Source organism: Ursus maritimus, unplaced genomic scaffold (genome assembly GCF_017311325.1).
Source record: "Ursus maritimus isolate PB19 unplaced genomic scaffold, ASM1731132v1 scaffold_2, whole genome shotgun sequence".
Taxonomy (NCBI): domain Eukaryota; kingdom Metazoa; phylum Chordata; class Mammalia; order Carnivora; family Ursidae; genus Ursus; species Ursus maritimus.
In genome coordinates, this window is record NW_024424452.1 from 71,638,214 (window position 1) to 71,663,155 (window position 24,942).

The 24,942-nt window shown below is 45.1% G+C and overlaps 1 protein-coding gene across 7 annotated transcripts in view; it reads right to left on the reverse strand.

Annotated features, from left to right (window-relative positions):
* The window catches only part of DISP1 (dispatched RND transporter family member 1), a 174,294-nt gene that overhangs the window by 38,620 nt on the left and 110,732 nt on the right, over positions 1–24,942 (reverse strand). For 2 of the 7 annotated variants that reach the window (XM_040636155.1, XM_040636156.1), the window contains exons 3-4: positions 13,487–13,681; positions 4,270–4,798 (exon numbers count right to left, since the gene is read on the reverse strand). In XM_040636155.1, coding sequence (XP_040492089.1) covers positions 4,270–4,781 — 512 coding nt within the window. In that variant the 5' untranslated portion in view covers positions 4,782–4,798; positions 13,487–13,681. Of the gene's footprint in view, positions 1–4,269; positions 4,799–13,486; positions 13,682–15,723; positions 15,838–18,445; positions 18,517–24,942 lie in introns of those variants that run through there. The other 5 variants (XM_040636153.1, XM_040636154.1, XM_008695452.2 and 2 more) reach the window with 4 other exon arrangements.

Genomic DNA, 24,942 nt, shown 5'->3' on the forward strand with positions numbered 1-24,942 from the left:
CATAACATAGGAGCTCTCACTTCTTACTTTGTTAAGAAAAAGAGTTGAAAGTGAGTAGCACCCTAGGGAAAAGCAAACAGATGAACACCTCTGAGCAAGTGAGCCAGACGTTGGAAGAGTCAGGAAGGATGGCAGGAGAAGGCTGCAAATGGCATAGGCACCATGTTCGGGGGAGGAACGAGGGTGTGCTTGACTGTCAGCCCCTTTCATGGGCTCCTCTGTGCCACGCCTGCTCAACTGCACAGCTCTCGAGCCTCTGGTCCCCGGGGAGCACTCAGAGTGACCATCTGTCTGCGAAACCACCTTCCGGGAAGTAAACCTGCATTTGGCAGGCACCCAGAACCATCACAGGTTCCCCCCATGATCAGGAGTCCGGGACTTGCCAAGCATCATTCATGGCTTCCTCTGCCGCACTTGAGAACAGCTCTTTGCAGACCTTGCATTAGGAAATTTGTCTGTTGTTTCTGGACACAGAACTCCTTGTTAATCGTGTCACAACACCATTACCCTTCCATTCGGATGGCAGTAAGAGGACCCCAAACCAGAGCCTGTGGAGTGTGAGAGGCTCCAGGGGGCTCTTTTCCTGTTCCGCCTCTCTCCCTTCCCCCCTTCCATGGTTTGCCCCTGCTCCCCTACCAGCCCTTCCATGCTCCACCCCTGCTCCCCTCCCTCTTCCATGCTCTGTCCCCTCCCTCCCTCCTCTTTCCATGCTCCGCCCCACTCCCCTCACCCCCTACCCACCCTAAGCCCTCCCATGTCAGTTAGAGGGCCTCTCACCTCATCAACCCACAGGGCTCCTTCCCCCCTCTGCTTGCCTAGAGTTATTTTTTTCTACTGCAAAGGAAACATCATTATTATCGTACTTATTTAATGTCTAACTCCCCAGGTGATTCAGATGGCCAAGCGGGTGTATGCCTTGTCTCTTGGTAGGAAGACATCACCTTTTGCCTTTCTGAATTCCTTAGTGTTCTCAACTGGACCCCATAATTAAGGGCCAGACTGTGGGCATGAAGATGGGAATCTAGAAATGAAGAACTGGGAAGCCTAAAATGACATCTACGTAAACTACTTCATATTTGGTGATAAATGGGATTGAAATAGAGTATTACCATGATTCTTGCACTGATGTTAATTTTAGTGATCAAAAGATTAACAGATAATGTTACAAAGCAAAAAAGCACACACAGGTGATTGATCTAATGAATCTTTTCAAGAGACGTGCTGGAGCCTAAAGAGCCAAGAAGGGATAAGACGGAACCTATCACTTTAGAGAAGGTAAGGAAAGAGAGCAGCGCAAATGAGCCAGGGTAAAATTACAGTTGCTACTTGACTGACCCTTTAAAACATTCTCTATGGCTCAAGTGTTTCATAAACAAATGAAATCCAAAAAAAACAAGCCCAAACACCAGCCGGGTGGGCCCATTTGTGGCGCGGGTGCAGACACACGTCTTTGTGCAAACTGTTCCCGTCCGCGCACTGGAGACTTCTATTCACCCGCAGCCCATGAGCTCCTTCTTGGAAACACGTCTCATGATTTCGTAGCTATGGCTGGAGGCTGGCCTTTCTGTTTCCCTCCTACCACCTCGCAGTCTCACCTCGTTCAGAATGACATCTGTGATGGTCAGCACGTGTAAATACTCAGTAAATACTGTTGATCATACAAATAACCGAATGTATAAAATAAGGAAGTAGCTTTGGCAGGTCACATTTTACAGTGAGGTATGTGGTAGACACAACTGCGAACAGACACTCCTTTACAGGCATCTGTAAAATGTTCTACATCTGTAATACATAGTTGATCAAAAGGCTCAAATTCTAGAGAAAAATTCTAAATATAAAAAATTTCTCATGTAATATTCCACTTTTTTCTACAACTTTTCTTGATAGACAAATATGGCATTTTTATGTTTTTTTTTTTTTTAAGATTTATTTATTCGACAGGATAGAGACAGCCAGCGAGAGAGGGAACACAAGCAGGGGGAGTGGGAGAGGAAGAAGCAGGCTCATAGCGGAAGAGCCTGATGTGGGGCTCGATCCCATAACGCCAGGATCACGCCCTGAGCCGAAGGCAGGCGCTTAACCGCTGTGCCACCCAGGCGCCCCTATCTGTTTTTTAATGCCATTCCATTTGTCTTATTTTTTATTAAAGGTTTTATTTATTTACTTGTTTATTAGAGAGAGAGCAGGCGAGCAGAGGGGGAGAGAGAGAGCGTCTTAAACAGGCTCCACACCCAGCACGGAGCCTGCTGCGGGGCTCGATCTCACGACCTCTCACGATATCATGACCTGAGCTGCAACCAAGAGCCGGCCATGTAACCGACTGAGCCACCCCAATGCTGTCCTATTTAAAGTGTATGTACATAGGACTCTCATCCTTTTAAGAATCGGTTTCTGAGAAATGTGAAGCTAAAGTCCTGAAAATATTGACATGCCTACCATAAAGAATTGGTTTAATATTTTCTACCCATAGCTTTAATATTTTCTAAAAGTTTTTAAATGAGGGATCAGCCTCCAAATGTAGAACTAGCTGTCTCCCCTCACACCCACAAGCATGTAACTGATGATTCAAAAACATCAATACCAATGACCATTCAATTTCAAAGTCAACTACTTCCACGGTTTAATTCAAAGTGGAAGGAGCCTAGAGCTGGTCACAGAGCACAACGCTATCAGGACAAGCCTTTTGAGAAATGGCTTTGGCATGTCCTTCCCGTAGTTCTGTGGCTTTTCTGACGTGGAAAACGTATTTAGAAACTGCAGAAACACGCTGCAGAGGAATGTCCCCCGGTTCCCAAGCCCCGCTGTCTTTCCCCATCTCTCTCTGCCTTCTTTTTAAAACAGTGAAACCAGATCATGTCAACAGCAACCCGAACCTGATGAAGGTGAAAAGATCCATTACTTAACCTCTGCCTGGATCTGACTCCTTTTTTACTGAGCTGTGATTGCATGCAGCACTATATTAGTTTCAACATCATTTGATATTTGTATACATTGTGAAATTAGCACCACAATAAATCTGTCACCACCCACAGTTACAAAAGTCTTTTCTTGCCATGAGAACTTTTAAGATCTGCTCTATTAGCAACTTCCAAATACAGAGCCCAGTGTTCTTAGCTACAGTCAGCACGCCGTATGTACGCGACGTCCCCAGGACGTACTTCACAACTGGAGGTCTGACAGACACTGGAGGGGACAGTGAATCTGTCCCAGGTACACAGTGGACTGTGGCTCAGCAACAGAAAGGAAAACTACGCACAGTTAGACGAGTCTTCCAACACTATGCTGAGTGGAAACTGCACGAAACACATGTACTGTGTGACTCCATTCGCACGAGTTTTCAGAGCAGGCAAAACCAGCGTGCAGTAACAGAGCTCAGAACAGCGACCTTGTCGGGTGAAGACAGCAGGAACGAGGAGGCGGCGGTTGGAGGGGACGTTCTCCATCACCCCGGAAAGAAACGTTCCAAGTGGGCCAGGTGTGGACCACGAGGGTCCACACCGATCCAGCTGTGCACTTCAGACTGGCACATCTCCCTGTGTGTAAACTATATCCTCATCAGAAAAGGGGAGTGCTCTCCCAGCTCACTGACAGCTCATTACCTGAAATGTGAACTGATACTTGGTCTCTACAAAGCACTTAGTATTTCATAAAATACACCAATGTCGCTCACCTGCGGCGCACGTGGAGGAGACAACGGAAGAGACACTGAACAGAAAGCACGTGCTGGCATGGGGTGGGAGCCGGCCATGACACAGGTGTGCCCAGCGCTTTTCTGTCTACCAGACCCAAAAATGCTTCATAAAACATAGTTTTCAAAGACCTACACTACAGATCGACAGGCTCCCCCCATGAGGAAAGGTCTGACCTCAATGTACTGAATGATCACCCAAACCACACGGACAGCTGGTGGACACGGCCGCTGGGAAGCCTGAGGAAGCAACTGCTTCATTGTCATAAAGGTTGAGGACCATCAAGACTCCTGTTCAGGCAGCCTTGACACAGACATATTCCCCACAAGGAGTAACTGCGACTGACAGTAATAGTTTTACGGGTAAGTCAAGGTCACCAGGGACACCAAACCGACTGGCAGGCAGGCAGAAAGCACATGAGGGTCTATCAACGGATGACACAGAGACACATTATTTCATGTGCATTTTGGTTTTCCTTCTCTGACGTATGTATCTTCCTCCTTTTGGGGAAATCAACACAAGTCGGGCACCCTGCAGACTTGGGTAGGCGCAAAGGTGAGCAGAACCCGCGCACACTCACCTGAAGCCGGCCGCGTGCTGCTGCACGGGCTGGTGTGGGAAACGGCCGGGCCACGCGTGGTGCAGGCAGAAGGACGGAGAGGGCTGCAGGCAGCACGCAGTCTGGTAGACGGGCGAATGGCTGGGACACAGAGGTGCAGAATACTCGGAGTGTGGCTGCATGCAGCACGAGGCCAGAGCAGAAGGCGCAGCTGGGCCAGCCTCGGGCCGGCCCTCTGGGTGACTGCTCTGGCCGGCCAGGGGCTGATGAAACGGGCACGGGTGGCAGCACGGGGACAGCATCGCGGGTGCTCTCTGGTGGCTGTCCACGGGCAGAAAGGAGGACTTCATACTGCCATTGACCTGCAGGCATCCATTCGGACTCATTTTTGTTCTCGGGGCCTCTCTGGGTGTGAGCTGCTGGGTGGCGAGGTCCCCATCACAGGGCGTGAGGGCGCCAGGGTTGGGAGCACTGGTTGCGATGCTGCCGTTGCTCAGAACCACAAAATCGCTGTTTCCATTGCTCACGGCCATGTTCCAATTTCTTGGCCCTAAGAGAGAAAATGATACAAAACCAACCAGTGACAGGCCGGCAGGCAAAGATGCAGACAAGACAGGAAAGCTACTGGAAGGAGTCGAGAGCACGGGGGAACCCATCAGCCTCTGCAAGGGGCCCCACAGCTGCTCGGTGCACCCGCAGAGCCGCCGTCCCGCCTGCGCCTCCCCACCTCTGCTTTCAGTCCTTCTCTCCCCGTCCTCATCCTTGGTGTGAAGTATGGGGTAAGACTTAGCACATTTTAGGAGAGGATGGGGACAGAGAGGGCACCAACATCGCCCTGTGACTCTTCCCCCAGGCGTGAGGTGTTAGGACACAGGAGTAAGGACAAAATGAAGGGCCGTCATGAGGGCAGTGAGTTGTGTAGGTTAAAATAATTTGAATAATCTTAAGAACGTCTTATGTCTTAGAAAAATCTCAAGAAAATATGATTTTTCCCCCTAAGTCTCTCAGGTCCTAGAATAAGAAGAAACAAAAGAAAATAAAAAGTAATCGGCTAAGCCAAGAATTGCTGCGATCGAGATATCAGACACCATTTTTCCCCCTCAACTGATGACTACAATGCTTAAAAAATGAACACGCATGCCACGAAAGTTGCCAAGAACTTATTACTTTGTCTTCTGTGTTATGTAGCATTGCTTGCACATGAGAAAAATAATAGTATGGTTAGGATTTGCTTGAAATCAGATTTTTGTTCTTAACTTTTTTCCTTTTGCCAGAAGGTCCGGGCCCTTCAATGTAAAGGAAAATTAACAGTCAAAATACCAGTACCATGTTTCTGTCCCACCAACAAATGAAAGCAAACACAACTTCCTCCCTCCCCACTCACCCACCTCACCTCTGACCACACACACCAAATCGGGGAATTTGCAGTAAGAACAACGCGCCACCCACTGCCCGCGGTCTGTTTAACCCGCACGTGAAAGCTCACAAGAAAACAGCAAGAGACGGTGTGGTTTGCTAACCCCTCCCGCAGGGCAGTCCTCGAAGCAGACGGAAGAGCCTCCAGACCAGTCTCTCCCAGGTGTCTCCCAGCCTCCTGCAGACACGCAGGCAGCAGAAGAAACCACCTCGGCTCAGTCTGAGCACATGGTCAGCCAACCTGGCAAACCTGGGCCCCACCAGGAAGGGCCACCAGGAAGGGCCCCGGGTGCATTCTCACCCAACACACGCCCCACGGCAGGGGCATTTCTGAGCAGAGTGCGCCACAGCGATGCGCACTTCCAATCTGAGGCTGGCGCCCAGAAGACACTGGGCACGATTTCAGCATCATTACTGTATTTACCTTTGGGACAGAAGACTCCTCAAAACACACGCACAAATTCTACATCGTAAGAGATGGAAGAATTACATGGACCCCAAACAATTTCTTTATAAATTATCCTAGTGGAAAGACAAAGAATCTATAAACATCAGAATATACATAAAACCGGGTCATGGTGACTTCTCTCCTCCTGTCTTACCACTTCTGAAAGTGGTCATGGGTCCACCCTCCTTTGCAGGGACCACAGGGAGAGGTCCTGAGCGTCGTAGTAAAGGCAGTTTCCCGCTCTGGGGATAGGCACCCTGCACAGGGCGCTGGCAGGCCCACGTGTCACCTGCCCAGTGGGAGGGCAGGGCAGGCGCAGTGGCAGGCCTCCCCTCGCTTTCTCAGTGAGGCGGGATCTCACCCTGAGAGCGCCTCAGGGAGGTTCTGTCACCCTGTCACCACAGCTTCCTCTCACTGAATGTATTCTCCCTTTTACTAGCAACAAAAAAAGCTGCATGCAAATGTCTGAGGACAATGAGACACGAATCAGGGGCGGGGGCGTCTAAAGAGGCACTACACTTTCTCCAAAGCCAAGTGAAATTTAAGATGCTTGTTTGTAGGCTGAAGTGCAAGGCAGCCTAGAACGTGCAAGGAGAACGAGCCACAGGACATAAATGCGGTCACTTTCCAGAGGCAGATACTCCGTGGACAAACACTCCACACAGACATCACAGGCTCCTCTCCCCCCAACCGGGACGCACTCCTTCTCTCCAGAACTCAGTCCGGTTGCCCCAGCTCATGGGGTCCGTGGGCCAACAGGGAACCAGCTCCACTGACCTCACCACCTGGAGGACGAAAGGGGGAATGTTTTCTCTGATTTGCTGGTTTGTTTTTACTGTGAGGTTCTTTAATATCCTCTCAGATAATCTATTTTGTCGATGCTAATCACAGCTGTTGTGGAAGTTATGCGGGCGCCGAGTGTCTAACAACCACCCAGATCCTCAAAGTTTTAACAACAAACTGGGCTTTAGACAGTGTCCCAGCCTCTAGCAGCCTTCCCAGCCCCCTGATGTCCCTGCAGACTCTCCAGTTCCCTCTGTGTCCTGTCTTCCGACTGGACGCTTTTCCTGGGAAAGAGAGTTTTCTTTGTAACCAGAATCCCACGATCATTCTCTTACTTTTACTGCAAATGCATCATTAGGTGGTTATATAAGAGTTAAACAGAATTCTGTAGGCCGGCCAAGGGGCCTAATCACCGGTTATAACATTTCCCCCCACCGTCGGTAAAATGCAATCCAAGTGCCAAGTAATGACCTACAAATGGATTTTTGGAACAGAACCTGTTTCTTACACTGGAGACTTCTCCCGATGGAGCGGGAACTAGTGGAGAGCAAACAGTCATCTGAACTCTGGCTGGCTGGCGTCTGAAGTCACATGAGCGTCTACGATTCAGGTTCTTCAATCATAAAATAGAGCAAATTGACTAAGGTTGTGAATTATAAACAGAAAATAATTAAAAGCAAAAACGGGGAAAAAATTATTCTAAGAAATGTCTGTGGATTAAGTTCGGTGGATATACTTGGCCAGGAAAACAGCAAAGTTTCAATCTGAAGTCAAGAATGGATCCCACGGCCTTCCAGAGAAAATCTTAGTTCTTTAGAACTGGGGCAGGTAAGAAAAAAATGTGGTCTGAGCCTAAGACAGAGAGAGCTAAGAGGAAAAGCAGCTGAGACAGAGGAAGAGTCAACATAATAAAAAGGAACCATCCTGACAGATGTGATGCCACTGATTATGTCTGCAGTGAGGTCTAAGGAAAGTTCTGGGTCAAATGCAGTGAACTGTAAATCACCCATTTTCCCCAGGGCCGTCACACACAGAGGCAGCCAAAAGAAAGCTGTTTCTGAGCTACTGTTGGCTTGAGGTGTGACAGGGCCCCATGGCCAGAAATTGTATTTTCCTGTTGTTCATGAACATAATGCGCCAATATCAATACATTCAAAGCCACTAATCCCACACCCCTTATTTCACCTCTTCTAGCATTTTTAAATCTCGAGTGCTCTGGCAGTTTGGGGGGTCATAGGGCCTTTGGTCAAGGACCATCTTCTGATTACATTTTAAAATTTAATTTCTTTTTTCTTTGAGCCTCAGGTCTTTCCATGTATTAATCAGGATAATAATCAATGTCCATCTCACAGGACCACCATTAAGGGCTTAGAAGAGGAAGGAAAGCTTCCAGGCTCATTTACAAGGCCAGCATTACCCCGACAGTAAAACCACACAAGGAACAGAACTACAGGCCAATATCCCTGATGAACAGAGAGGCAAAAATCCCCAAGAAAATATTAGCAAACTGGGTTCGACAATACATTAAAAGGATTATACACCGTAGTCAAGTGGGATTTATCCCAGGGATACAAGGATGGTTTCACACTCATAAATCAGTCAATGTGACATACCACATTAATAGAATGAAGGAGAAGAATCATATGGTCTTCTCAATAATTGCAGAAAAAGCTTTTGACAAAATTCAACATCCATTTGTGGTAAGTACTCTCAACAAAGTGGGTATAGGGGGAACATACCTCAACATAATAAAGACCACATATGACAAACCCTCAGCTAACATCATTCTCAATGGTGAAAATCTGAAAGCTCCTCCTTTACCATCAGGAACAAAAGAAGGATGTCTACTCTCACCACTTTTATTCAACACAGTATCAGAAGTCCTAGCCACAGCAATTAGGCAAGAAAAAGATATAAAAAGCCTCCAAATCAGAATGGAAGAAGTAAAACTGTCACTCTTTGCAGATGGCATGATATTATATGTAGAATACCCTAAAGACTTCACCACAAAACTGAGAATAAGTGAATTCAATGAACTTGCAGGATATAAAATCAATATACAAAATCATAAAGGAATGTGTATTTATAATGGAAGAATTATCATAACTGCCTGATTGCCTGTTAAGAATATAAAAATATAAGGAATAATCTCTATGCTTTAAAATAGCAGCTGAGGGGCGCCTGGGTGCCTCAGTGGGTTAAGTGTCTGCCTTCAACTCAGGTTTTGATCCCAGGCCCTGGGATCAAGTCCCGCATCGGGATCCCTGCTCCATGGGGAGTCTGCTTCTCCCTCTTCTCTGCCCACCCGCCCCCCGTCTTGTGTTCTCTTTCTCCCTAATAAGTAAATAACATCTTTAAAAAAAAAAAAAAAACAGTAACTGAGACATCTAGCTTAGAAGAAACAGTGTGGGTGAATCTGAGTTTGAAAGCTGACTCTAACTACTTTCCACCTTTGAGAACGTGGATCAAATTATTTACACTTTACAGCATCCACTCTTGGCTCTTCTCAGAGTTAAATTTCAAATGCAAATTAGCACAACTGTCTAAGAGAGCAACGTGGCACTCCTAATGAGAAGTTTAAATACCCCTATCCTTTGACCACAGTACTACTAGGAATTTATCTTTTGAATATACTTGAAAAATGTGTAAAGATAAATGTACAGAGAAAGATGTTACAGACTGCCCCACTGTTCGTACCAGCAAAAACTGGAAACAATCTAAATATCACCAATAGCAGACTTAAATTCTGTCATAGCTGTACATTGGACATTCTGCACAATAAAGAAGAATGAGTTAGATCAGGCTATATTACTATGGAAAGAAGTCCAAAGTATATCTTTATGTGTAAATAAAACCTAGCTACAGAACAGCCTATACTGTATGAATCCATTTCACTGAAAAAGGAGAGAGATACATATATATGGTTAGGATACACATAGTTTCTAGAAGGACATACAAAATGCTAACATTGTTTCCTGCTGGAGAGCTGGACTGGGAATTTTGGAAGGGTGGAGAAGACTTCCACATTTCATTTTCTGTAGCACTTAACAACTTTTGCTATAATTGTGTCTTCTTTATAGTAATAAAATATTAATAAAACATATAAAGTCTCTAGCACAGAGACTAACACTGCACAAAAGGTAATTATCATTAAAATGTAAAAACAGAAACAAAGTTATTTTACTTTGAAGGATAACTAAACATCTATTCAGTGGGATGCATTTTACATTATCTTCGGAAATGCATCTGCTGTGTTACAATAACACCCTGCACAATACACTGAATAACTGGATGAAAAAGGAAATGAACATGGAAGCTGAGGGGCAAGAACAGATGATATCAGAGTATTCAGGACAGGGTTCTATTCAGGTTTCTGGAAACACACATGACCATTTGTGGGACCAAAGCAATCTATGAACCAAGAAACAGAACCATGACCAGTTCCACAAGGAGCTGGGAGACACTGCAGAGACCCTTCACTCATGTTTCAACATAGAGAGAAAAGTCATCGGAGTTCATGCGATTACAGAGACCACACGATCGCCTCCTACTTTGGTTTGGGACTCAGAAAACTTAAAGCTTTAGAATAATAGAATATATAATTACATATAATATACACAATTGGTATAATTAAATATGATAATATAGTAATACATATTTTTATAATATAAGGAAATTATATTTAAAAAACAGGAAATAGGGATGTCTGGGTGGCTCAGTCAGTTAAGTGTCTGCCTTTGGCACAGGTCATGATCCAGCCCTGGGATCCAGTCCCACATCGGACTCCCCACTCAGTGGGAAGCCCGATTCTCCCTCTGCCTCTCCCCTCCCCCTGCTTGTGAGCTTTCTCTCTCTCTCTCTGACAAGTAATTAAATAAAATCTTTAAATATATATATATATTTTTTTTAATGAATAAAAATAAAAGAAAGTAGTATCTCATTGAATATATTATCGTATAACCACAGTAGGACCTGTTTGAGTTATGAAAACTTTATTCATCAACATATTGTGCACAAAATAAGTTACAGGACACAGCGTCACAAAGGATGCAATCAAGCTATTTAGGTGCCCAGCAGGGCACAGAGACATCTAAAACTTTGCTATGAAATCCTCACTGTAGCTATTTGGAATTGGAGGTCAGGACTGCAAGCATGGTCAGAAAACTGTCAGGTTCAAATCTAAATGCCATGTTGAAGAGAATACACAGACCTCTTCCAATCACCATGATGACCTCTAGCAAAGCCAGCACAACCTCTAACAAGGCAGGGCTCACCGGCTGGAGGAGTGCCACCCCAGCCCCATCGACAGCTCCAGCATTTCACAACACAGGATCCCACCTGACTCGACTCTTAGAAAAACAGGTGTGGCAGGCATCGCCAGTCCGTTTTGCTAAAGAGGACTGGAGATATGGAGTCTCAAATGGTAGGCCAGGAAGCCCAAGGCCCAGGGTTTCAGGGCTTTCTGTTAAAGGACTCTCTGTAAGCTCAATCACGTGTTCTAGAACAGCCCTCGGCTTCATCAGATCCATATCACGTAACTGAACAGTAAGTGGCAAGATGGGATCCCTAGCGCATTCCCATGCTCTAGCCTTTTTCAAAGGAGTGATGCTTCCCACAGCACAGTTCCACTAAGTAAAACACAAAACACTAATCCAGTGCTTCTCAAACACAAGGATCACTTGGGGATGTTGCTACAACACAGATTCAGATCCAGTGCACCCGGAGTGGGGCAACAAGCCTCCAGCAATGTGCCCACACTGCTGGTCCCTGGAACACACAGACTCGGTGAGGAGGCTACCAGAGAATCAGCCCTCAGTTATGGCAAAAGGCACACAATTCAAGCAGCGTGGGTCAAGCAGGGAAAGGACGGGAGTGACAGAAACAAAGGCCTGCTGTTCCGATGAAGGCAGATTTAAAAAGTAACACATTTTAAGAGGTTCTAGTTGGTAACTAAGTTTAAGCACAGCTTACTAAAGTGCTACGGGCATAGATTCTAATCATTCTGGTGTAACTCACAAAAATACGGATTAAAGCACCATGTCCCGTTAACTGGGTGAGACAGTCTTTTTTTCCTCAAGTGGTACCAGATATTAGGGGATGGATATATAAAGACACAGGTACAAAGGTGTTCAGTTACCTGTGTCCATTATTTATCAAACTTGTTTTAACATGAAATCGTTCCTCTAAAATGGCTTGATGCTCATCCCGAATGATGGCCTCATTTCTGACCACCGGCAGCAAGTCGAACTATCACTACTTGGTGCTATGGCCAGAGTGTAAGTAGCTTCTCCAGCTGCACCCGGGACATCAACAAGGAGTCGTCCTGTAGGCTCCTCTGTAGCGGGGCTGCTAAGCTGGCCTGTAGAAGGCCACGTCTCCAGGGATGTTTTGCCTCTTAAAGGGCTATTAAAACTGTTTTTTTTTTTTTGTCATCTCACTGTGTCAAGCACTTTCCTTACAATACCTCTTTGTAGATATCACTAAACCCACTAGAGAGAACCTGAGGGTTCAAAGTATTGAAGTGCAACTAATCTAAATCACACGATTGGGGTCCGCCTCAGACCAGCCCGCCCAGGCTCGCCCAGTACCTCAAGATGCCTCCAGGACAGGGCCGGGCTCCGAGAGCTCTGAGAGGACTCCTGGAGGTTATGGATACAAAACTCAGCCTGAAGGTCTGCATGAAAAATAGCCTCTGAATTCAAAATTTCCCAAGACAGTTTTAAAAGGTACAATTCAGCATCCAAGAGTGTACATATTTCACTGATAAGAAGTGTTTTCCACCCATGCATCATGTTATGCAAACCTGAAAAGCAAGGCTGAACTTTGCTGTCATGCAGCATTTGGACAATTTCAAAACACAACTGGGACTTGACAGCAAAATCTGTATCTTTAATCAAAGACTCAGGCTTGTGGAGGAACTGACAAGACTGGTGTACATGAGGAAACAGAATCTTCTCCCCTTCTGAGACAAATTAAATTTTCTTGTTTTTGTTTGAGTTCATGAACTTCCTACCACTAAGCTCTCCTTCAACAAGAACACTTAGCAATGTCTTCACTTAATCACTGAGGAGGATTTCATATGTTACAAAGAACTATACAAAAATAAGGGAGTTTTGCTATCACTCCCCTTACTCATTAATAGCAATATATCCGAGGTCTTCTTCCCCGAGAGACAGTGGTGCAGATTGAAGCACCTGTCCCCTCAGCACACGTTCCATGAGAGCCCCCTGGGTGCTACTATGCTCTCCCCACACCACGAAGAAGCAAACTGAGTCTGGGAAATTCGAGAGTCACAGATTCTTTAACAATGAAAACGTAACTATGTTCTAATAAATTTATATTATCAAGAAGGTAGTTTTGACTTATAACAAACACACCTTTGAAAATGAAATCTATCTAATATTTTTATATAACCTCTTTTAATACACACAGTCTATACTGATAAAGACATCAATAAACTATAAATGTTAAATGTTTCATCATTACAACTGTTCATGCGTATTTACAAACAGCTTCATGATAAGGGAAAAAAGTGTTCTGATAAAATTTCCCTCTCAGATTTACAACCAAAAAATACAAGAGCCAAATAACCTTAGGCAGATCTTACGGTGTCACAGCAAGTCTGAAAACCCTGAGTTTGGGAAGCAGTCCTATCACCAGCTGAGAGTCTGGTGGTCCAAGCAGAGACCCACACGGGCAGGCGCCAGGGCTTTCTGGGCTGCAGAAACACCAATCTCCGTTTTCTCGTGTGTTCTATGTCCAATGTGTCTTTGGTAACAGGTCTACCTGGGAAGAGAAATGTAAAATAAAGCTTATCTTTTACATCTGGGATACATGATAGCCAAGAACATCTTTTTGGCATGAACACTTGTCTCCTGAAATTCCTATTTCATGAGCACTATCGCTGCATTGCGGCGATGAGGACAGTTTTCAGAGATCCCTTTTCCAAGTTTATCCACAAAAATTATCAGTCTGCACGATATGCACCACGTTCCCCCACGCTCACCATACAGCGCCGTCTCCACACATCTATGCCCTTCAAAAACAAAGGCTACTTGTATCTCTGAGTTTCAATTTCACATGAGCTCATGGGTAAAACTAAGACTATGTAAAATAAAACCAGAGTAGTTTTCTATCGTTATTAGTATCAATCAAAGGTCTTTGACAAAAGCTCTGGAAAGCCCTCTTATAAGGGTTCATCTAACCTAGGAGCCGGCCACGACCAGCGTCTAGACTTGGCCACAAGTCCTGGAGGGAATGTAATACATACAACAAATGTTCACAAAGTTATGAGTCTATTACAGCACTCTCAACCCTTTCTGCACTTTAAAATCACTTTAGTAATATATATATATATAAAATTACAGACCCAGGGCCTTGGCCCCAGAGGTTCTGACTGAATTCATATTGGAATAGACTGTGGTCATTAACATTTTTTAAAAGCTCCTCAGATGATTCCAATGTGTGGCTAGGGCTGAGAATCACTGATTTATACTTCTTATTAATTAATGCTGATCAGGTTGTAAGAGCAACCAATGGTCACTCAAAATATTCACAGGCAGAAAATATTGCTTAAAATGCAAACACATTTGGAACTGGTACGCCACGTGACATGCGCTTTAAAGCATTTAGATGATCTCTACTTCTCTTTCTGTAACAGTGAAGAGTACTTCTGAAGTTCTAAGGGTGGGGATGAGGGCACAGGAAGGAGAGAGCCTTCGTCACACAGTCTAAGAGACAACAGGGCAGAATTCACATGCATCAACGTTGTAAAAAGGTGAAACACGGCATCGCGTGGCCTCAGACCCACGGAAGTTTAGGATACAGCCCATTTGACTAATGAGTTTATTTAACCCTCAAGAAAAATCATATCCCCAACTCCTTGTCAATCTTCAAAATGAAGTCCCAAGCCCTCGTATTAAAAGAGCATGTTCCCTGAAGTTTTGTATCCCCACCACCAAAAAAAAAAGAAAAGAAAACACAAGAAAACAAAAGAAAGAAGAAAAGGAAAAAAAATATGTGACTGCATTTTAAGCATCTTAAACGTTCCAGTTCTTGGATCAGACAGCCTTCAGACACCAGGCCTGCATCTTGCCTCACATCCTGACAAATAAGAATGGCAGGACGCTCTGGCCATAAGTAGCAACCCCCCCCCTCCCCCCCGATGATAGGTCTATGTCTAGGCCATAAGATTTCATCTGAAATTACTGTCTCAAGTAAAATCACAAAACAGGCAACCTTGCAACCTGGCGATTTCTCTGGGCCACTGTAGCTCTTCCTGGCAGAAACAGGATCATGTTACCGAGCTTAACTGATGTGCTGAACAGATCACAAGGAAGCTTGAAGACACCAGGAATGTTAATACTTCACACATCTCAGAAACGCAAAACTGAGCAGCTAGCTCAAAGGAAAAACACGTCACTGAGATAAATCAAATCAAGAAAATTCTACTCCCACATATTGTGAGGCAAAAGAATGTGAGAGAATTTTTCAAATGTCTTCCACAACGCAGAAACTGAGATCAATCACCATAAAGGACTTGGGTTGTTTGGTTTAGATGGTAACTGCTGTTTTTTAACACCACTCTTGGAATTATCAAAGCTTTCCCCACAAATGCTTCGTGTCTGATAGCAGGCTCCACACCCTGCTGTTCTGTGAAGTCGGAGCAGCAAATCCGATCTCCTAGACCATCACCCCAAATGGGCTCTTTCCTCAGAGTCCAGCAAACCGTCTCAAGGGCATCCTTCACTCTACCAAGCAACCCCTCCGGGTCCTTGTATGAAACGTGGTTAAACACACCCTTTTACTTAAAGAACTCTGTGATTTACCTGAAGCTTAGGAAAACATCAAATTCATAGACTTTTGGGGGCGCCTGGGTGGCTCAGTCATTAAGCGGCTGCCTTCGGCTCAGGGCGTGATCCCAGAGTCCTGGGCTCGAGCCCGGCATCGGGCTTCTCCCCTAGGAGCCTGCTTCTTCCTCTCCCACTCCCCCTGCTTGTGTTCCTGCTCTCGCTGGCTGTGTGTCTCTCTGTCAAATAAATAAATAAAATCTTTAAAAAAAAATTCATAGACTTTTCTTCTTCCTTGCACTGGATCAGTAAGCTCCCTCTTCATGAGAACCTGGGTGTGACCTTCACAAAGCTGTTTGTCTTTACTGACACAGGCTAGCGAGCTCTACTTGCTCTCCCGCAAGCAGCAGACGAACTGAAGTCACAGTGACCCGCCATGCGGGATCCTCGTTTGCCCACAAAGGAAATCAAATCACATTTTTCACTGACATAGGTGAAGGTCCTTCTTCAGCAAGCATTTACTAACAGCTACTGTGTTCACTGTGAATGTTTCTCTCCGAATCTGCGTACGTGCACCTGCACAGTACAAGCCTGGTTCCTGGGACTCAAATCGCTCAAGTGCAGAAATCCAGATGAGGCCAAAAAAGGCCACCCTCTTCCCAGTCCTGCTTCGCTAAATTTTACCTGAGTTACTTTGTTTTGTGTTTCTCCCCCAAAAAGGCTGACAGGCTAAGCACCTCATCTGTCCAGTCCGAAACACCCACATGTACTTCCTGTGTTAGGGTGTGATCGGGACTCGCTGTTTTAAAGAACAGGCAGTGTTCACAGAGCCGGTGTGCCAAGGCTGCCGGCCGCGCTCTGGGTTACGGGCGCGGCGGGCGCACTGCTCCCACCAGGCCAGCAAAAGGCACAGGACTGGGCTCCCAGCGGATGCCAACAAGGGCTGACTGGTTCAGTATAAACTACAGACAATGGGCTCAGGTTAAAATACGGAATGAATCGGTGCTATGATACACATTTTCTAGATGCGGTGAGGTTTATATGTTGTTTTCTAAGTTGGTTTGTAGGTTAACCATTTCAGACACTTCAACATTTTTCATGATCAGCGCAAACAGTTCATGCTCACAATCCTATAATTCACATCTAAGATGGAAGCTAGATGAAGCGTGGAAGATATATGAAAACACTCTGCCTTATCTATGTACGTTAACACAAGAAGTTACAAATCAAGTGTAATCTAATAAAATACTCCAATGTTCGAGACTGGCAATGAAAGCATTTAGCCTAGAGATGTAAAGTGTAAAAACAAATAACATAATGCAAAAAGATTATTTTAGCATTTTAAGAAGCAGAAATGTGTGAGCAGACATTAAAACCATGGGAAGCAGTTAATTCACTGTCCACAATGAAACACTCATTAGTTTGGACTTTATTTACATAGTTTAGTGACTCCTGAGGCTTCAAAGGGAACGAGAGTTTTCTTAATTATAAATACTATGACTGAAAATAACCTTCATGTGGGTAAAAGGGACATATTCATTCTTTTTCTTTCAACGAGAATACCTGTTGGAGAAAATTTTACCAAATCGTGAAGTGTGCTCTCAATTTCTTGCATTATCACCGAAGAAACTCATTTATGGTCAATGATTTGCATGAAATACCTCAGTTTTGACAAAGTTTTTATCTGCTTAATTTCTTTAAAATTTACATTTTACTCTCAGACATACAAATTTTTCACAAGTTAAACCAGTCCAAATTTTCCTGCCAGTGGCATAGAATTTATCCATTCTATTTTAAGCAGAAGTGAGCACGGCAGGGATAAGATGGAAGTTGTGTAAGGTACAGACTTGCAACGGGCAGGAAACAAGCCAGAGAACTCACCGCAGGGCAATGAACCCACACAGCAACGCTGAACTACCATCATCGAACCTGCTCAAGACACTAAAACTTCACTAACCCCAACACTGGACAGAAGGGGTAACTATGTAACAGGATAGTGGTGCTAAATATCACTGCAACAGTATTCACCGTTACAGCATATAAATGTACCAAATTAACACACCTACACTTTCCATTTACACGATGATAAATGTCAAATGTATTCAATAAAAAAGAAAACACGTACATGCGGCCCACGTATTCTGACTTCCACTTGGAGTGGTAAATCCAATTACAATGCCTGAAACGTGTCATCAAGTCACACGGCCTGAGGTTGCACACAGCGTTAAGATGAGCAGGGCCACGACAGCGCGCGGTAGACCCTTAGTTCCGAGGCAGAGATCTTCACCAGACTTCCCTCCATTAAGGTTGGAAGATGCTAATACTTTACCATCTTTTTACGATATTTAATTCACACAAGTGAGTAAAGTAATTCCTAGGGTTCGACACCTAGTTTTCTACCAGCTAGTAATGAGAGAAGCACGGATTTTCAAAATCCTCTCCTTTAGAGAGAGGCTAAAAAAGACTCTCAGAGCATGAAACGACATAAACGACTTTAAATCTGAGGTTTCCTCCCGACTTGCTAAAGAAAGCACATTATTAAACCCCAGAAACGGCTGACCTTACCTTACTGTGTCAGATCAAAATTCAAACGAACTGCATAAGATTTTAATGCATTAAGACGCCATTCAGAGTTCACACCAAGAAAAAAACCTGAGTTGAAATTAAAATTCGATCCTAGAAGCAGAGAACAAAGTTCCATTTTCAAATAAATTCTCAAAACAACAAGTTCACACATCGGAAGCATGAGTAAATGTATTACCTTCACATGCAAAGAAGAACGGTGCCGGCTCGATCTGCTCTGCGCTCTGCGAGGGACAGCGGCAGCGAGAGCTGCAGGAGCAGCGGGGGGGACAGAGTGCGAGCACATGCAGAGAGCTTTGAATTCCGCCTGTGAGGGGCAGGGACTCTCAGCGTCTGCGCTCCTATAGGACAGGAGCGCCTTCTCCCATCTCCCCCCGCCCCCAGGGGCAGGGTCTCCGCAATGGGAACAGCTGGCACACAGGGGCTGGATCTGAGCACAAGGTCAGCGAGCCAGGATATGAAGGTGACATGTAATTTCTAGCCTTTTCCTGCTTCGACCAGGGAAATTGCAACAAGGACTGTTTTTACTTATAACTTCCTTTGATCTTTTGGATTTAAAGTTACTTAGTAGATTAAAGCCATGTTAGCTGATATTATTTGCTTGCTTAGGCTAACTTCAGTGTTACAGGTTCAGTTTTCTGACACATAGGGCTACTACATTTAAACTAACACAAATAAACACCAACCTTGTTTATTTCCAAGTTCCGGATTCTTATGTTTTTTCACGAATGGCTCTTGAGATTCTACTTTTGGGGCAGAAAGTTCAGAGTTTTTAAGAGGCAGAGTCTTCTTTATTAAAGAGGAAAGTATTATTTAAAGCAGTGATATGTGTTTCCCTTCAATTTTCCTAAGCAAAATAGCAGTTTGTTAAATGACTTTGACACTACTTTTTATAGACTTGTGGCCCTGATGATGTCATTATTTTAAATTCCACAATGTTAAAAATCTTGTAAATATCTGATATCTGCAAATACTTTCCAGCCATTGGCAAATAAGCAATCATTTACTGAAACCGTGAAATCCAACTCTTCACAATCTAATAAAAAAATGTGTAAACAACTCTTTTAACAGGTTGTACTGATTATATAAAGACAATACTTTCAAAATTAAAGAAGTTAACACCAAAAGCACAAGTAATCAAAGAAAAAATAGGACTTCGTTAAAGAAACTTTCATACATCGAAAACATTATCAAGAAAGTAAAGACAACTCACAGAAGAGGAGGGAATATCTGCAAATCATGTACCTAAGAGTCTAGTATCCACAATATAGAAAACACAACTCAACAATAAAGAGACAAATAATACAGTCGATTAGTCAAAGTTTTGGAATAGACATTTTTCCCAAAGAAAATGTATAAACGGCTCATATGCACATGAGAAGTTGCTCAACATCACTAATATTAAGGAAATGCAAAATAAAAGCACGCCTATACCACTGGACATCCACTAAGATGGCTATAATGGGAAAGAAGGGAGGAAGGAGGGAGGTGGAGGGAGGGAAGGAAACAGGTCTGGGGTTCCCTAAACAAATGACACAGGTACAGTCAGGGTGGGACAGCAGTGCCACGCCTAGCACAGTGGATCCTCAGTGTTCATGGATTCCGTATTTGCAAATTCGCCTACTGGCTCCAGTCTACTTATAAGCCCAAATCATCCTGGCAGAGGCTTCACATTACTTCCAACATGCGTGCGCAGCGTAGTGAAAAATTTGAGTCCTTCAACACGCATGCTCCCAAGGGGACACTGAACACGGTCACGTTCTTATTTTAGCTCATGTGTGGTAAACAAGTGTTCTTTTCTCTATTTAGTGCCATGTTTTTTTCACATTTCTGTGCTTTTCATTGGAAAGGTCACTGTTTAAAAGAGCAGTGAGCAGTGGTGCCCACTGTTGGTAAGCTCAAGAAGGTGTGATGTGCGTGTTAGGTACACTTCCGTCAAGCACGAGTTACAGTGCTGCCGCCCGTGAGCACAATGTCCACGAACCAACAATACACGTTAGATAACGTGTCTCTCGACAGGAACACACAAAACAAGGTCATGTACTGACTGGTTGTCCAAAATGGAAGCAAGGCTCAAAGGCACCTAATCCTGCATTTCCCTGATTTGGTGTTGGCAGCGACCGGGAGGAATAGAACTTCCGCGAACAACAAGAGGACTGAAAACACTGGTTCGTACAAGCACTTGCACATGGGTGTTCACTGCAGCACTGTAATCGTAACAGCAAGGAAGTAACTCAGTGTCCATCAGTGACGCATGGACAAACAAAAGACTGCACGCACACAATGGAACGTTATTCACCCACAAAGATGAACGACACACGGGGCAACACTGATGAACCGGGGAAACAGGACGCTAACTGAGTGAAAGCCCAGACACGAAAGGTCATACACCGCATGCTTGCATTTATAGGAAACGTCTAGAAAAATCAAATCCATAGAGACAGAAAGCAGACGAGTGGTGGCCAGGGGCTGGGGGTGGATTCGGACATAGGGAGTTAACTGCTACCAGGGATGCAGTTTTTTTGGGTGATAAAAATGTTCTGGAATTCAACAGTGGTGATGGCGCATGACTTTGTGAATTTCTGGAATATGGATTTTATCTCAATAAAAAAAGTAAGTATAAAGTTTCAGCCATTAGACCAGAAGCCCTCCAACTTTACCAAGCGTCAGAATGTCCAGGAAGGCTGGAAGAAGGCAGACTGCTGCGTCCCATTCCCCCAGGGCTCCAATCCTGAGCCTCTGGGGCCTGAGTCCCCAGGCAATGCAGACCCTAATGATCTGAGACCACATTCTGAGAACCAGCATATTAAAGACACTAGTCCCTATGTTCTACACCCAAAACTAATATAATACTGTGTGTCAATTATACTTCAATTAAAATTAAAATATTTGTAAACATCGAAAAAAATAAAGGCAATGTATGAGTCCCTCAAGGGTAGGAAGGTAACTTTTTCCCTGTATCCTCTAAATTTACATACAGAAGAGCCAGTCCTGGGAAGAAAAAGACAGAAAGACAGAAGAGAAGTATTTACTCAAGTAAATACATTAAAACATTCGGTCTCTGAAATCATAGGGTATGTGGATCCCACATCATACAGATGCCAAATGCTGTAAGACCAAAAAACTCTCCAAAAAAGAACTACAATGAACACGAAGGTATCTTACCATTCTTTGATGGTTTGAACTGGACTTTGGTTCAGTTTATTAAAGCAGCCAATCTCGATTGTGCTTGTTGTTGCAAGAAGTGCAAACAAAGGTTCTAGAGTTGCTGATCCATTAGTTACCTCAAGAAACCTTTAAATTAGTTACGGTGCCACAGAAACCGAACACCTGAACTGGTCCAACTCATAAACTTGCCAATTCTTATTTATGTTTTTAACCAAAGCACTGATTGGTATATTTAATTACTTTACTTAAAAATGTTGGGTCCATGTGAAAACAGACAATATAAAGTACCCCTTGGGTATTGTCATGTGGACATTACTATTTTATAAATAACAATTAGGATTATTTTGATTAGTTTCAGTATGTTTCTCAATATACAACTTAGAGTAAAAAGCGAAGTGCTAGTAACTTTACAAAGTTCTCATGTTCTCTGAAAACAACATCCTTTTTTTCTGAGGTCACATTATCGGGATATCTGTCTTCCTCCAGTACTAGACAGACGGAGGGTGTGAGACAGGACAGAGGCAGGAGCTGGCCGGGAAAGCCTAGAACGGGGCACGCCGAAAAGGGAAGACGGGTCTGCTTTAACAAACTCTTCACACTGGAACTAAGTCCAAAACGTCGCTCCAGTTTTTGTTGCATTTATTAACTCTGCCATCCGTTAACGTTCGTGTGTGCCACACAGCAGGCACGACACGGTGAAGCACCAGGTCAGCACAGTCATCTGAAAGGACCCATCCAGAGAAGGGGATCATAGAGACGTTCTGAAGGTAATACTCCACATCGTACTTTCATGTTTCTGCATATTGCTGGGGATACACTGAGGATTCAGCCCAGAGCATGCGGCTGCCCCGTCACCGCTGCTACTGGGGGTCAGTGCCCCCCATCAGCTCTGTGACCTTCAACTATCACCCCCCGCCCCCACATCTACAGACCCCACACATTGCACGAGATAGTCTCGCAGATCCTTCCTGGCTCTGAGTTCAGTTTTTATGAATTTGGGCATCACTGCAGACGGATAAAATAAGTCCCAGGTTTACTCTTCAAATCTACATTCGACACTGACATGGTGAGAATGGAGCAAGACCAGACTGCAAGCAAACTGGAGCAAAAGCAAAACATGGGCCTCGCTTATTCCTCTCCCTGGACACTTAGATTTCTTTTTTTTTTTTTTTTTTTTAAAGATTTTATTTATTTATTCGACAGAGATAGAGACAGCCAGCGAGAGAGGGAACACAAGCAGGGGGAGTGGGAGAGGAAGAAGTAGGCTCATAGCGGAAGAGCCTGATGTGGGGCTCGATCCCAGAACGCCGGGATCACGCCCTGAGCGGAAGGCAGACGCTTAACCGCTGTGCCACCCAGGCGCCCCGACACTTAGATTTCTTAATGTTAACAGCTTCTTTTAAAATCCCATTTCTTGTTGATAAGCCTGCCACCAAAATTGACAACTCTTACAAACAGATGTCTTATGACCTTGCTTACCTTTCAGTCTGACATCCAACGGTCTGCTCGTCATCTTGGCAATGCCGTCCAGCCCTCGGCCCTCACCCCGTCACACCTCTACCTGCAGTCTGTGGTCGGCACTCACTCAGTTCACTACCCTCCCCGTGCCGGCCTTTCTGTGGCCCCCCTTCCACTTCATCTCCTGCTCCGCTGGTTTTCTCCCAGGTTTGGTAACCCTACTGAAAAGCCCCCAGACAGGGAAGCAGACACCTGACCCGACGCACACTCTCACCTCCAGTGGCCTGTTCTGTCCTTGCTGCTGACATTTACCCACCCACCCGCCTTCTCTGAGATCCCGCAGGGGCTGCTGGAAACCTTTCCCGTGCTCCCTACTTCACTCTCTTCGCACACAGTGTTACCTCTTTCATGGAAAATAATGGAACTATTTGGCCACGGGTTCCTTCAAATGTTATCATCTCTGCCTTGAACTTTTTTGGGAACTCCTCCTCATCTCTCACAGTGTCTGGTTCACTTTCTTAAATTACTTACACACTGTATCTCTGCCACCCAATAAGGGAGCTACAAGCCACATGTGACAATTTACATTTAAATTAAAATTCCACGAAACTGGAATTTCAGCAGGTGCCCCGCAGCCACACGTACGTGCACAGAGCAGGCAGAGTGTACACCCGGCCCGGCCCAGCAGCGTGTGTCAGTCCCCCTTCCCTCCCAGGTCCACCTGTACCCCCCCAACTGAGACAAGTGACCCTGTTGTGGCCTGCTGGCACTCAGGCTGCTGATCTGGCATTCCTCTCCTTCCCAGACAGCCTCTCTCACCCCCTCTCAGACCTACCCACCATCTGACCAAACGATTCCTTCAGAAATGAAAGTTGATGGTCCTTTCTCAATACTCACTTCCTTTAAATTTCTTCACCTCCTAATGTCCCTGGCAAGATTCTCTTCTTGTTCAGTCTCTGCCGTTCTAATGTCCTCTGCATCCATGTTCAACTTCTTCTTTCCCTTTCTTTCTTTTTCTTTCTTTCTTTCTTTCTTTCTTTCTTTCTTTCTTTCTTTCTTTTCTTTCTTTTCTTTCTTTCTCTTTCTATTTTACTTATTTGACAGAAAGAGAGCACAAGCAGGGGGAGCAGCAGAGGGAGAGGGAGAAGCAGACTCCCCGATGAGCAGGGAGCCCGATGTGGGGCTTGATCCCAGGACCCTGAGATCATGACCTGAGCAGAAGGCAGACGCTCACCCGCCTGAGCCCCCCAGATCATGACCTCCCCGACGGAGGCCCCCAGATGCCCCTGAACTTCATTTCTAAGTTCCATTTCTGCAGCTCTTGCTGCCTCAGGACATTTCAATATATGTGTCCTGCCAGCAGCTCAAACTCACTAATCTAAAATACAGTCACCCCCCCCTCCATGGGGACACGTGTAAGACCCCCATGGGCGCCAGAAACCACAGACAGTATAGGACCCTACGTAACCATCCCTACACACACACACTCAGGATGGAGCCATCACAAGACACGCATGGACATGGCCTCTCCCTCTAACCACCTTCTTCCTGTGACGGGGAGTGAGGATGGGATGCCACGTGGGCAGATGGCATGGGGTGAAGGACGTGGGCGTGTGACACAGCGCCAGGCTGCCCCTGACCCTCTGGTCACACGTCAGCAGGAGGGTCATCTGCCTCCAGACCACAGCTGACCGCGGGGAACTGAATATGCGGAAAGCGAAACCCAAGAAAGGGGGGGACTACTGTATAATTAACTCAACATCCTCAGACAGCCTCTTGATTTTCCTGTGTTTATTTATCCTCTCAGTCACTTGAGTGCTGAACTTTAACTTAAATATGTATTTATTGAACGCCTGCCCTGTGTGGCATCCTGACCCTCACACGGCCGTCTGCCCGTGCTCATCTGTCCTCGAGACCGAGCCACTGCTGTGCACGCCCCTCCTCTCCTTCCCAGGCTGCCCGGTCTGCCCTCAAACCACCGCTGCGGCCTGAGCCGTGCTCTCCCTCATTCAGGCAACCCGGAGCTTCCAGATTCTCCATCGGAACAGG